Below are 15,424 nucleotides of genomic sequence, written 5' to 3'. Positions count from 1 at the left end.
GCAATAATAATTTGTTATTAGAATAACAAAATAAGGGGAAAGAATAACTGTGCCACTTTGAAACTATTATGGACCCCAGAAGAGCCATGATCTTTCAATCCAATCTTGTTGGATGGAGCCTTTTGATTGAGTGTTTCCATGGAGATGTGGCTCACCCAACTGTGGATGAGACCTTTGATTAAATTATGTCCACGGAGATATCACCCTGCCCATTCCGCGTGGGTCTTAATTACATCACTGGAGTCCTTAAAGAGAGCTCATGGACAGAAGGAGCTCAGAGAAGCTGAGAGAGACATTTTGGAGAGAAGCTAATAGCTGACACAGACCCAGATGCTTGGAGATGCTGGAAGATGCAGACAGAAGGACATTTGGAGATGCTAAGCTAAGAGAGGAAGCCCAGAGTTTGCCCCAGAGAAGCTAAGAGAGGACCCCCAGATGCTTAGAAAGAAATGCCCTGGGAGAACAAGCAAGGATGCACAGGAGCTGAGAGAGAGAAGCTAAGAGAGACAGGAGCCCAGAAACATTTTGGAGAAAGCCATTTTGAAATCAGAACCCAGGAGCAAAGGACCAGCTAGCCACATGCCTTCCCAGCTGACAGAGGTGTTCCAGATGCCATTGGCTTTTCCTCAGTGAAGGTATCCTCTTGATGCCGTAGTTTGGACACTTTTATGGCCTTAGAACTATAAATTTGTAATCTACTACAACCCCTTTATAAAAGCCAATCCATCTCTGGTATTTTGCAAACAGCAGCTCTAGCAAACTGGAACAATAACTAAGGGGAAATACACAAAAGATGAGGTCATTGGGAAGTGGAGACAACCACGGGAACAAAGGTTCTTGGCACCTTCAGACATGTCCCCTAAGGAGACTTCAACCAGCCTTTGCCCAGGGAAATAGTCAGAACGAGCCCTTGGAAGGAGTGACAGAATCAAGGGCACATGCTTTCCCAAACACCTTTTGGAAAGCACATTCACTGTTTCTGAGAAGGGAAAGTTGATAAGCTTCATCACTTACATGATACCAGTAGACTGCAGCTAATGCTAACTGCTTGCCACTAGGGAACTCATGACTCCAGAGTGGTTTTCATTTGCTCACAGGGATATCAGAAGTTACCATGACAGATTCAACCAGCTTATCAATAATGAACATGTACACACAGCTTACCAAATGGCTACTGATTCTTTTAGCTTCCTTTTTTGTATATAAGAAATTTTATTTTGAGATAAATTCAAACTTACAGGAACAGTTGCAAAAACTGTACAAACCCCATACATAGATCTCCAGCATACCCTGACCCCCCTCCCCCGATACCCCAATCCACCACCTTTAACATCCTGTCATACCAGCATTTCTTTCTTTCTTTCCCTCCCTGTCTATCATCCATCATCCATTGCTCTGTCTTCTGAACATGAGAACAAGCTGCACACATCCTTGAAAAAACACTATAATTCACATATACATTTCCCATGAACAAGAACATTCTTTTATGCAATCCCATTAAACGCAGCTAAGAAGTTCAAGAAATTCAACCTTGATACAAAGCTCACTTCTACATTTCCTTTTTTTTTTTCCTTATGTCCCATCTGTGTCCCTTTGAGCCTCATCTCATCCATCCAGGATCATCCTTGGCATTTAATTGTCATCTACTTAGACTGCCTTTTTTTTTTTTTTAAATTGTGGAAACATATATACAGCCTAAATCTTCCCATTCCACCCCCTCCCTAGCATTCCATTAGTGGGATTAATCACATTTAGAATGTTGCAATGCTATCACCTTCCCACCATCCCTTTCTAGAAGTTTCCCTTCACCCCAAACAGAAACCCTACACTCATTGCTTAACTCCCCATTGCCCCTTCCCCCACTTCTCAGAACCCCTACTCTACTTTTCATCTCTATGGTCATATCCTCTGACACTTTCTTTGTTTACCGTGGGGCTTAAATTTAACATCTTAATTCTATAACAATCTTGTTTTTCTTTGATACCAACTTAACTTCAATATGACACATAAACTATGTTCCTTTACTCCCTCATTCCCTCACTTTTATGTAGTTCTTGTCAAAAATTACACATTTTACATTGAGTCCAAAACCACTGATTTATCGTTACAGTTTATGTATTTTAGATCCTGTAGGAAGTAAATAGTGGAGTTACAAATCAACAATACAGTAGTATTGGTCTTCATATTTACCATGTGATCTTTAGTAGTACCCTTTATTTCTTCATGTAGTTTTAGTCAATTGTTTAGTGTCCCTTCCTTTCAGCCTGCTCAACTCCTTTTATCATTTCTTACAGGACTGGTCTACTGGTGGTGAAGTCCCTCAGCTGTTTTCTCTGTCGTTAGGGCTCCCTTTAGTATCTGAAGTAGGGCAGGTCTTTTATTAGCAAAATCTCTCAGCATTGGTTTGTCTGTGAAAAATTTAAGCTCTCCCTCAAATTTGAAGGAGAGTTTTGCTGGATAAAGTATTCTTGGTTGGAAATTATTCTCTCAGAGTTTTAAATATGTAATGCCACTGCCTTTTCGCCTCCATGGTGGCCGCTGAGTAGTCACTACTTAGTCTTATGTTGTTTTCTTTGTCTGTAGTGAATTGCTTTTCTCTTGCTGCTTTCAGAACTTGCTCCTTCTCTTTAGTATTTGTCAGTCTGAACAGAATATGTCTTGGAGTGGGTTTATTTGGATTTATTCTATTCGGAGTTCGCTGGGCATTTATGCTTTGTGTATTTATATTGTGTAGAAAGTTTGGGAAGTTTTCCCCAACAATTTCTTTGAATACTCTTTCTAGACCTTTACCCTTCTCTTCCCCTTCTGGGACACCAATGAGTCTTAAATTTGGACATTTTATTTTATCTATTATATTCCTGAGATCCATTTCGATTTTTTAGATTTTTTTTCCCCATTCTTCATTTTGTTCTTTCATTTTCTGTTCTGTGGTCCTCAAGGAGGCTGAGTTGTTGTTCAACTTCCTCTAATCTTGTATTTTGAGTATCCAGAGTCTTTTTAACTTAGCCAACAGTTTCTTTTATTTCCATAAGATCTTCTATTTTTTTATTTACTCTTGCAATTTCTTCTTTATGCTCTTCTAGGGTCTTCTCTATGTCCTTTATATCCGGTGCCATGCTCTTCTTCATGTTCTTTATATCCTGAGCCATGTTCTTGTTGCCTGTCTATAATTCTTTGATTAATTGTGCCAAGTACTGTGTGTCTTCTGATCTTGTGATTTGGGTGTTTTGGTTTGGGTTCTCCATATCATCTGGTTTTATCATATGCTTTAAGATTTTCTGTTGTTTTTGGCCTCCTGGCATTTGCTTTACTTGATCCCTAATTTGACAGAACTACAGCTTGGTGGCATACAGTTTCACTAACTAACCAGCAGATGGCATCCGTGAGTCACCTATTCCCCTCAAGTCAGTTCTCCCCCACTTTGTCTTTGTGGTGTGTATGGGGTCTGATTCTTGTGGGGTCCATTGGTGCACCAAGTTTGGGTGTGTTGCTGGTGCTGTCCGCCCTGAATCTGAGGCATGTGTCTGGGTGGTTAGGCAAGCAGGGCAGCTTTAATAATCAAACCTCCCAGGTGTTCTTGGAGATTTAAGGCTGTTTCAGGAGCCTAAGACTTCATTTCAGTCTTTCCACCGATTGTCTCTGCCGCTGACCCACAAGTCCTTGGTATTCGCGTCTTTTAGCTTCCTTTTAAACACACACACACACACACACACACACACACACACACCCCACATACAAATATATACAGACTTCACAAATATAACTTTTAGTAGAAAATGACAAAAGAAACCAGCAAGAAAGTTCTGTAAGGTCGCAGGTAAGCCCAGGGATGCCGAAGCTGTGAAGAGTGTCCGTTATTCCATCGAGGACTGAGGAGTCCACGTGACATGCTCTGCAAACATGCAATGCGTTTGGGAAAGTGCTCATGAATGCTGTTAAATATTGAATTACGAACCACAAGGCACTCTTAACACCAGAATGCTTTTGGGAAATCACGGCAACCACAATAGAGCCTGTAGCAATAGGAAAACATTTGGAAACTTTATTTAAAGCGCTATTATGTAAAAGGAAAGGTCTGGAGTGAGATCTCTTGGAGCTTATGAATATTTATTACAGTACATTCTTGAAAACAACAAAATATTAAGTCCAATATAAATAGGAAACAGATCTATAAGAGTCAGTCATATGTTTACATTATGCAAATTGTCGTTAAAGAGCTATAACCAGAGTTTTCTCTAAAAGGGAAGGAAGGGGGAGGCTGTTGATATTTGGATGTTTTCTTAAAATTGGCACATGAGCAACCTCCTCACCAATGTTCAGAAAAGAGATAAATAAAGGAGGGAAAGAAAGAAGGAGGGAAGAAGGAAGGGAAGATGGAAGGAAGGAAAGAAAGAAGGCAGGAGAGAGAGAAGGAGGGAGGAGAATGGAAAGAAGGTTGGACAAAGGTGGAAAAACATCAAAATTGATCGATCTGGGTATCTGAGGTGTGAGGATAGGTTGTAGTTCTCTGTATGGGATTTGTATTATTTTTGCAACTGTCCTTTAAGTTTGAAAGTATTTTGAAAAAAAAAATTTTTATTAAGCACATCATTTTCAACAATCTGTTCACCAAGGAGTCCCTGTGGGCACATCTCATTTCACTCACACGGTGGCGGTGGTGCCACAAATAAGGCAAAGTCAAAGGACTGGGGTCACCACAGCCCCTGGGAGATGGGTCAAAGTCAAGATCTAGTTGAGGCTTATCCGGACGGAGTCAGGGAACCTACCGAACCTTGACCTGACAGCTCTCACACAATGCTCAGCCACCCCCAACCTCAGAGCAGTGAGAAGGCTTTGCCAACACGCCAAGAACTCCCAGACAGCTAGCTGAGCAAACTCGGGCTTCATGTTCTGCAAAGAAGAGAAGCATTCACAAAACAGTCTCAAGTGTGCAAAACTTTCCACAGTCAATGACGTCCTCCTCACACTTTGCTATGCAAACCAAGCAGGGCCTCCTCTGAGTACAAACTCCAGCCAGACATGGCGGGTAAGAGGGAAAAGTTGATTTCCAGGGAAGGGGAGAGCTGAATGAGGACCCCATCTGCAAGCTGTAGGTAAAAACTCATAACACCCAACGTCACCATTTGGGCAGACATTATTATAATTAGGAAAGCAGCACATGGTCATTGAAGGAAATCTGGGAAACACTGAAAAGTATAATAAAGGAGAAAATTTCTAAATGGACTAAAATTTAATTGAGATCTCCAGGAGGTGAGAGACGAGGTGCTGTGCTTGCAGTTCACCAGAGGGTGCCGTGGAGCCTGGGCTCAGGATCTCTGCCACTGCCAACAGCTGCCAGATCCCCGGCTGCATGTGCGACTGAGTGCGGGCTATGCCTCTTCTCCAAAGACCTCACTCCAAGTAGCTGAAGGCCCGTCACGATGGCCTCCTCATGATGTAGAGGAAGGATAAATGTGTTGCAAACTGCACAACTTTCAGTACCAAAAAGAAAACATCCACCCAACCGTCACCGAGCAAAACTCTGCTACCAGGCACCAACTGTGTGACCTTCTTGGGTTAGTTATTTGGCCATTCTGGGGCCTCATTTCATCATCTGTACTTTAGGGATAAGAATGTCTCTGCTTTGCAGGGCTGTTGGGATGCTCCGGAGAAAGTGCTCCACCCTGAGCAGGATTCTGTGCATGTTGCTAATAAGAACAGCAAGAGCCACTTTAAAAGCACCTCTGACCACTGCCACTGTGGATAAGATGGTGTCCACTGTCTTCAACATAAAAATCAATACATAGCTGACGCTCATTATTCATGGATTCCGTATTTGCAAATTTGCCCACTTGCTAATATTTATTTGTAACCCCAAAATCAATACTCATGGCATGTTTGTGGTCAGTTGGGGACATGCAAGAGAGGTGAAAAATTTGACTCACCTGATGGGCACATCCCCAGCTGAGGCTGAACAAGGCAACACTCTGTATTATTGATTCAGCTCACATACGGTAAACAAGCGTCCTTTTCATAGTATATTTACTACCACTGCTTTTTTGCATTTTTGTGCCTTTTGTTAGTGATTTCACTGTTTAAACTGACCCCAAGTGTAGCGCTGAAGTGCTGTCTAGTGTCCCTATCACAAGAAGGCTCTCACAGAGAAAATGCATGCATTAGAAAGCTTCATTTAGGCATGAGTTATAGTGCTGCTGTTAGTCATATGTTTTAAATCAAGTGTTTTTAAATAGAAACACATATAAAACAAGGTTATATATTGATCAGTTGATGAAAACGTTTTGGCCAGAGGCTCACAGGAACCAAACCCTGTACTTCCCCTAGGAGTAATGGTTCAGTATTTGCTAATTCCATGTTCCAGCAAATTTACAGAACTTAATTCCCATAAATAATGGGAATGTGTGTCAATAAACAGAAACTGTAATGCACTATTGGATCCCTAAAAGATGAAAAAGAAAAAAAATCTGTTCCACCTTGATGTTCTTCTCAGTTCAACCTGATAGTATAATCATCATGTCTTAGGTATTTGATTCTATTCATTCTACAGAATTAAAACAGGATCCCTGTTTTAAAATCCATTAAAAAGTACCAACCTGTCTTTGTGTCCTGGGGATTAACCAAAACCAATATCTTATGTTGAGGTTCATCCCGATGCACAGTACAAAAGCAAACAGACGAATCTTCAAGTTTAACCTAAAAAATAATAAAATAACCATTTTGTTCTTTCATCAAGAATGGTATGGTAGTTTGAAGTTGTATGTACCCAGAAAAGGCCGTGTTCTTTAAATCCATTCCTGTGGGTGCAGACCTATTATGGTTGGGACCTTTTGATTATGTTATTCCAATTGAGATGGGACCACCCCATTCAAGCTGGGTCTTAATACTCTTACTGGAGTCCTTTATAAGAGGATAAAGAACATACAGAAAACCCAAAAAAGCTCATGGAAAAAGCCCCAGAGATGCTGAGAGACAAAGACACACCCAAAGAAGCTGAGAGAGACAGAAGCTAAAAGCGAGAAACATGCAGAAGCTCAGAGAGGAAGTCACCAAAGCCAGAAGCTGGAAGCAATGAAATCCAGGAGAGAAGGACCAGCAGATGCTGCCATGTGTCTTCCCATGTGGCAGAGGTATCCTGGATGCCAGCAGCCTGTCTTCAGAGTCCAGATGTCTTGAGTTGGGCAATTTCACAGCCTAAGAACTGGTATATTGCATTCCAGCAGCTTTAGCAAACCAAAACAAATGGGCATATGAAATTACTTAGCAATTAATTAGCACGGAATTCACTGAAAGAATACTTACACAGAGGAAGTTTGATAGGACGTAAGCAACACATTTTTGAAAAATGGAAGCCTTACCCACTCTGAGCTAAACAAGAGGGAAATTTGACAAAGGCCCTTTCCCCCACCTCTCACCCATCAAACTTTCTCTTTCCATCGCTGACCTGCCCATCCAGCCACAGACAAACTAACCTTCAGCTCTGCAGACCATCCTGTGGCTTGCTCCCTTCTAGACAGTTCCCACCCCAAGAGCCTTCTCAATTCTCATCCTCCTTGGATCTCACAGTCTGCAAAAGCAGAGGGCTGCAAACCCACCTCAGATCCCATGCCTGCCATGCCAGCCCTGGTCCCGGGACCCCCGTTGGTGCTCTGTTGAAACAGCCAGGGATGTGTCTGCCTCTGCCTGGAATGCTACAAAGCCCAGGCTCTGCTCCTGCCCAGCTCATGACCCTCTGGGCAGTCCTAAGAAATCCAGCTCCTCTCTGTGCCCTGCAGCTCAGCTCTGGCCCCGCATCAGCTCCAGGGCAGGAAGCCTCATTGCTGGGAGTTGACTTCTTGACTGTTACTGTGAGAGGAGCACAGAGCAGCATGTGCTGGGACCACCCCAGAGCCTGCTCCCAAGGGCCCACATCCATCCCCATGACCCTAAAAACCCACCTCTCCTGGCTCCTAAAGTAAAAGGTCAACATGTTCTGTTACAAAGTCTGTTTTGAAAACTGAAGTGAATATAAGAAAATGAAACAAGAATGTGTCAGCTAAGCTAGGCAGGCAGGTGGTTTGTACAATTGCACAGCAGGCCTCCATGGTTTCAGAGGACTGTTCAACAAACCCCGAGAGCTGTGTGCTCACCCTAGTGCCTCCACATCTTTCAGCATCACATTAATGAAATGGCTGAGGCAGTGGCCCTGCCTCGGTGGTAACGCAAAGCATGGTTCATCCACACGATGGCCATTATGAGGCCACTAAAATTAACATTTACAAAGGATTGAATTGACATGGATAGGGGCTTATTGTTGAGAACACTGCATTCAGCGTGTGAGCTCATCTATGTTAAAAATATGCACAGGGAAAGGATTGTGGGAAGACAGTGAAGTAGGAAGCTCCAGGAATTGTTCCTTTGACCAAAACAACTATTGAACTGCCAGGAACTGTCTGAATCAACTATTTTGGAACTCTGGAGTCTAGTGGACCCCTTGCAGCATCAAGGGAAGAGCTAGACTAAGAAGCTGGTAAACGTTGGAAAATTTCAGTGAATTATGCCTTCTCCATAAGGCTACCAACCCCACTCCCTCACCATGAGGCAGGCAGCTATGGGGCCAGCAGACCACATTCCTAGTAATGCTTGCTGGTCCCAAGGTGGGCAATAAGGGCCTTACCTTCCAAAAGTCAGGGCTCTGTACTGATTGATTTCTGAAGGACCTGCATGGAGATTAGCCATTGTTTCAACTCCCACAGGCTAAAGCAGCAGGCTAGGGAAAATGTTTAAAGAGATAGTACATTTTTGTTTTTCCCTTTCCCCACTGGGAGCAAAAATACTTTGGTAAGTCATTGATGGCTCCAGCCCTCACAACCAAAAATGAGCAATCTCTAAGGGGAGGGAGAATTAGATTTCCAAAGTTACCACAACATACTACTCAAATGGCCCAGTTGTCAACAAAATTGCAAAGTATACAAAGAAACAGAAGAGTATGGCCCATTCACAGGAAAAAAAAAAAAAACAAATCTGACAGAATTTGACAGAAACCATCCCTGAGAAAGCTCATACATTGGAATAATTAGTCAGAGACATTAAATCAACTGTCTTAAAGGAAACCATGGACAAAGAACAAAGGAAATTAGGAAAACTATGTTTGGACAAAATGAGAGCATGAATAAAGTGACAGAAATTATAAAAAGGAACAAAACAGAAATTCTGGAGCTAAAAAGTACAATAATTGAAATTAAAAACTCACTAGAGGGTTCAACAGCAGATGCGAATAGGCAGGATCAGTGAACTTGAAATAAAGCTATTGAAATCATTCAGTCTGTAAGCAGATTGGAAACAAAGAATGAAGAAATAAAAGAACAGCGCCTAAGGGACCTGTGAGACAACATCAAGCATACCAATATACACATTATGGGAATCCCAGAAGGAGAATAAAGATAGAAAGGGGAAGAGAGAATACTTAAAGAAATAATGGCTGGAAAGTTTCCCAATTAAAACAAAGACATGAAGATATGTGTCAAAGATGCTCAAAGAACTCCAAACAGGATAAGCCCAAATGGACCCACACCATGTCATGTTATACTCAAAGAGTTGAATGCCAAAGATAAATAATTCTGAAGGCTGTAAGAGAGAAGCAACTTTGTCATAAACAAAGGAGCCTCAATAAGATTAAGTGCTGATTTCTCATCAGAGCCACGGAGGCAAGAAGGCAGTGGGAATATATATTTAAAATGCAGAAAGAAAAAATAAAAAACTGCAACTGAGAATTCGATATGTGGCAAAATTATCCTTCAAGAATAAAGGAGAAATTAAGACATTTCCAGATAAATGAAAACTGGATGAGTTAATTACCTGTATCCCTACCCTAAGAGAAATGTGAAAGGGAGTCCTTCAGTCCGAAATGAAGGGATACTAGACAGTAAATCAAATTCATAAAAGAAAATAAAGAACAATAGTAATATAACTATAGGTAAGCTTCAAAATCTATATTACTACTTTTGATTTGGTTTGAAACTTCTTTTTCCTATATGATTTGAAAAGAAAATCATAAAATATTAGTTTTAAATCTATGTTCATGACCATAAAATATATAAAGATGTAATCTATAACAATAACAATATAAAGAGGGCAGGATGGAGATGTATAGGAGTAGAGGGTTTGTATACTATGGAAACTAGTATGCTGGTATTAAAACCAGATCATTATAAATTTAAGATGTTATTTTTAATCTCCATGGTAACCACTAAGAACAAATATCTATATTATACATATATATAAAAGGAAAGAAAAAGAATAAAATGGTACAACAAAAGAAATCAACAATACAAAAATAGACGGTAATGGAGGAACTGAGGAAGAAAAAGATGTAAGATATACAGAAAACAAATAGCTAAATGAGCAATAAACCCTTCCTTATTAAAAATCACATTAATACAAATGGATTAAACTCTTCTATAAAAAAGCAGAGATTATACACTATAATCAATGGGATTTACATCAGGAATACAAGAGTATTTCAACATACAAAGATCAATCAATGTAGTAGTATACCATATAAATAGAACAAAGGAAGAAAAAACCACATGATTATTTCAACAGACATAGAAAAACTATTTCACAAAATCCAGCACCTTTTCTTGATAAAAACACTCAGTCAACTAGGAAAAGAAGAAAATTCCTCGAGACGATAAAGGGCATGTATGAAAACACCACAGCTAACATTACGCTCAATGAAAAAAGACTTACAGCTTTTCCCCTAAGACCAGGAACAAAACAAGGATGCCCACTTTCACCACTGTTAATGAATATTGTACTAGAAGTTTAGCCAGAGCAATTAGGAAAGAAAAAGAAATAAAATAGAATGGAAAAAGTAAACCTACCTCTATTTTAAACAACTTGATCTCATATATAGAAAAGCCAAAGGAAGCCACAAGAAAACTATTAGCACTAATAAATGAGTTCAGCAAAGTGGTAGGTTACAAGATCAACACACAAAAATTAATTGTGTTCCTATACACTAGCAGTGAATAATCCAAAAAGAAATTAAGAAAACAATTTCATTCACAATAGCATCTAAAAGAATAAAATATCTAGGAATAAATTTAACCAAGGAGGTGAAAGACTTTTACATTGAAAACTACAAAACACTGCATAAAGAAGTTGTGAAAGATCTAAATAAATGGCAAGTGGCCCTTGTTTATGAAACCATGTGGTACCATCAAAACATAGGCAAATAGACCAATGGAATAGAACTGAAAGTCCAAAAACAGACTCACACATTTACGGCCCACTGATTTTTGACAAAGGTGCTGATAACATGCAATGAGGAAAGAACAGTCTATTCAACAAATGATGCTAGGAAAAATGAGTATCTACCTGCAAAAGAATGAAGTGAAACCCCTAATTCAAACCATACACAAAATCAACCTAAAATGGACCAAGTACCTAAATATAAGAGCTAAAACTACAAAACTCTTAGACTATAACATCAGAGCAAATCATCAACTGGGATTTGACAACGGATTCTTAGATATGACACCAAAAGCATTAGCAATATAAGAAAGAATACGTAATTTGGACTTCATCAAAATTAAAAACTTTTGTGCATCAATGGAAATCATCAAGAAAGTGAAAAGATAGCCTACAAATTTGGAGAAAATAGTTACAAACCATATATCGGAGAAAGACTTAATATCCAGAATATATGAAGAACTTTTACAATGCAACAACAAAAAGGCAAACAACCCAATTTAAAAATGGGCAAGGGACTTGAATAGACATTTCACCAAAGAAGATATACAAATGGCCAATAAGCATATGAAAAGCTGCTTAACATCATTAACCTTTAGAGAAATGCAAATCAAAATGCCAATGAGGTAGCACTTCATACCTACAAATGGCTATAAGGGAAGGGAAGGGAAGGGGAGAGGAGGGGAAGGGAGGGGAGGGGAGGGGAGGGAAGGGGTAATGGAGAGAATGAAGAAAATGAACTCTAGGGCACTGCTGGTGGGAATGTAAAATGGTACAGCCTCTGTGGAAAGCAATATAGCAGCTTCTAAGTTAAATACAGAATTCCCATAAGACCTGGCAATTCTATTTCTAGGTATATACCCAAAGTAAGTGAAAACAGGGTCTCAGACAGTATACCAATGTTTTTAGCAATGTTATTCATAATTGCCAAAAGGTGGAAACAATGTAAATATCCATCAATAAATGGATAAGCAAAATGTGGTACATACACACAATAGAATATTATTCAGCCATAAGAAAGAAAAGTTATAGGCAAGCTGTAATATGGATGAACCCTGAAAACATTATACTCAGCAAAATAAGCAAGGCACACACAATTGTTGTGTGATATCACTTATAAAAGACAACAAATTTGCAGACATAGAAAGTAGATTAGATATTACCAGGGGATTGGGGGGAGGCAATGCTTGGAAAAGTTAAAACCGTAACATTTTTTTAAAGAAATACAAAAAAAAGTATACTTTAAGGTATGTGTCAAGTACATTAAATATGCTATTATTCATAAAAAGTTATGTTTTTCCCTGGGAAAATGGAATACTATGTAAATGTGAAAGGAATTAGGAAGAGCTCTATGAACTGAAATGGAGTGATATCTGAGATACATTGTTAAGGAGAAAAAGAAAGTTGCAAAAGAATGTATATAGTATGCTACATTTTGAAAAGGAAAAGGATGTACAAGAACATGTGTGTGTGCATGTGTGTTTGTTTTTACAAAAAGAAAGCAGAAACTAATAAAAATGCTTATTCAAATGGGATGGGTGGGAACAGGGATAGAAAAAAAAAAAGCAGAGATTGGTAAATTGAATAAAAATAACAGGATCCATCTGTATGCTGTCTACAGGGCACTCACCTTAGATGTAAGGACACAAAGAGGCTAAAAGTGAAAAGGATGGAAAAAAAGATAATCCATGCAAACAGAGTGAGGGTGACTATATTATTATCAGAAAAACAGTCTTCAAATCAAACAGTTACAAGAAACAAAAAAAAAGGCATTATATATTGATAAAAGTACAATACATAAACAAAAGTTTTCAAAACATAAAGAAACAGAAAGTGAGGGCCCAGACAGAGGAGAAGATTAAAGCCTTAATAACTGTGCTGGTATGGATCTGTTATATACCCCAGAAAAGCCATGTTCTTTTAGTCCAGTCTTGTGGGGGCAGACCGATCGTGGGCAGCACCTTTTGATTAGGTTATTTCCATGGACACATGAACCCACCCATTCAAGGTGGGTCTTAATCCCCTTGCTGGAGTCCTAAATGGCAGAGACATTTTGGAGAGAGTAGAGAGAAGCTAAGAAAGAAAACACCCCGGGAGAAGCAAGAAGAACCCACAGAAACTGCAAGAGCCATTTTGAAACCAGAACCCAGTAGAAGGGTCAGCAGATATCACCATGTGCCTTCCCATGTGACAGAGGCACCCAGAGTGCCCCATCAGCCTTCCTCAGAGAAGGTATCTACCTCTTGATTCCTTAATTTGGGCATGTTCATGGCTATAGAACTTAAATTTGCAAACTAATAAATCCCCATTGAAAAAGCCAACCCATTTCTGGTATATTGTATTCCAGCAGCTTTAGCAAACCAAAACACTAACCCTCAATGAGAAGAACCAGATCTGAAAAGACTTTTTAAAAAAAGGTTCTAGCGGACTATTTCCACATTGTGCTCTGAACACACAACCATTCAGAGCAGCTCCTGAATCCATTCAGAGAAGCTCCTGGTTACAGGGCAATGTGACTCGACTTCCCCACCTTGTAGGTAAGCCCTATAATAAAGGCTTGTGTCTCAAAAAAAAAAAAAAAAAAAGGTTCTAAATGTACTCAAAGAGCTAAAGGAAAATATGGTTAAAGGACTAAAGGAAATGAGAAAAAAAAAAGATAAACTCAAAAAGAATATCCATGAACTCTGAATAGGAAGTGAGATACAGTAGGTTAGTATAGGTTAGAGTGAAATAGTGACACATGCCAGAGTAATTTGGGCAGAGAATAAAAAATATATTTACAACCCCCACCCCCCCCCCCGCCCCGAGGAGCTGGGGGAAGGTGCAGAAGTGTTGGACTTCCTCACTTGGACTGGTGTTGATGTTGTCACAAACTGGGACTGGCGGTTTGATGTGCCGAGCCCTATATCATGGGACTTGCCCTTATGAAACTTGTTACTGCAAAGGAGAGGCTAAACTTGCCTATAATTGTGCCTAAGAGTCTCCCCCTGAGTACCTCTTTGTTGCTCAGATGTGGCCCTCTCTCTCTCTAACTGAGCCACCTTGGCAAATGAACTCACTGCCCTCCCCCCTACGTGGGACCTGACTCCCAGGGGTGTAAATCTCCCTGGCAACGCAGGACATGACTCCCGGGGATGAATCTGAACCCGGCATCGTGGGACTGAGAACATCTTCTTGACCAAAAGGGGGATGCAAAATGAGACAAAATAGTTTCAGTGGCTGAAAGATTTCAAATAGAGTTGAGAGGTCACTCTGGTAGACATTCTTATGCACTGTATAGATAACACCTCTTAGGTTTTAATGTATTGGAATAGCTAGAAGTAAATACCTGAAATTGTCAAACTCCAACCCAGTAGTCTGGACTCCTGAAGACAATTGTACAATAATGTAGATTACAAGGGGTGACAGTGTGATTGTGAAAACCTTGTGGCTTGCACTCCCTTTATCTAGTGTATGGATGGACGAGTAGAAAAATGGGGATAAAAACTAAATGAAAAATAGAGTGGGATGGAGGGGGATGGTTTGCATGTTCTTTTTTACTTTTATTTTTTATTCTTATTCTGATTCTTTCTGATGTAAGGAAAATGTTCAGAAATAGACTGGGGTGATGAATGCATAACTATATGATTGTACTGTGAACAGTTGACTGTATACCATGGATGATTGCATGGTATGTGAATATATTTCAATAAAACTGAATTTAATTCGAAAAAAAAAAGAATATCCATGGAGAGATGGAAATTATAAAAAGGAGCCAACAGAACTGAAGATCTCAGTAACATAAATTAAAAATTTCCCAAGAGGAATTCAACATCAGATTGGAGATGGGAGAAGAGAGAATCAGAGAACCTGAAGATAAGACAATTGAAATCATTCAGAGGAACAGAAAGACTAACGGAGAAAAGTGAACAGAGCCTGAGTAACCCGTAGGACACCATCAAAACGCACCAATATATGCATTGTGGGAGTCCCAGAAGAGAAAGGGGCAAAGAGAATATTTAAAGAAATAATGTCTGAAAACTTCCCAAATTTAGTGAAACACATAAATATATATATCCAAGATGCTAAATGAACTCCCAACAGGATAAAACCCAAATAAACCCCCCTGCGACATGTTATAATCAAACTGTCAAAATGCGAAAGATGAAGATAGAATTCTGAAAGCCACAAGAGAGAAACAGTGTGTCATATAGTC

At 39.8% G+C, this 15,424-nt stretch overlaps 1 protein-coding gene across 2 annotated transcripts in view; it reads right to left on the bottom strand.

Moving 5' to 3' along the window:
* The window catches only part of FAM169B (family with sequence similarity 169 member B), a 104,561-nt gene that overhangs the window by 59,665 nt on the left and 29,472 nt on the right, over window positions 1-15,424 (bottom strand). For both annotated transcript variants that reach the window (XR_005216341.1, XM_037832935.1), the window contains exon 3: window positions 6,591-6,690. Coding sequence is in view for 1 of the 2 variants with exons in the window: in XM_037832935.1 (XP_037688863.1) it covers window positions 6,591-6,690 (100 nt within the window). In the remaining variant the exon portion in view is untranslated. The remainder of the gene's footprint in view (window positions 1-6,590; window positions 6,691-15,424) is intronic.

The sequence above is a fragment of the Choloepus didactylus genome, chromosome 4 (genome assembly GCF_015220235.1).
Source record: "Choloepus didactylus isolate mChoDid1 chromosome 4, mChoDid1.pri, whole genome shotgun sequence".
NCBI lineage: Eukaryota > Metazoa > Chordata > Mammalia > Pilosa > Megalonychidae > Choloepus > Choloepus didactylus.
The sequence above is the reverse complement of the archived record's forward strand: the minus strand, read 5'-3'. Positions and strand labels throughout refer to the sequence as shown.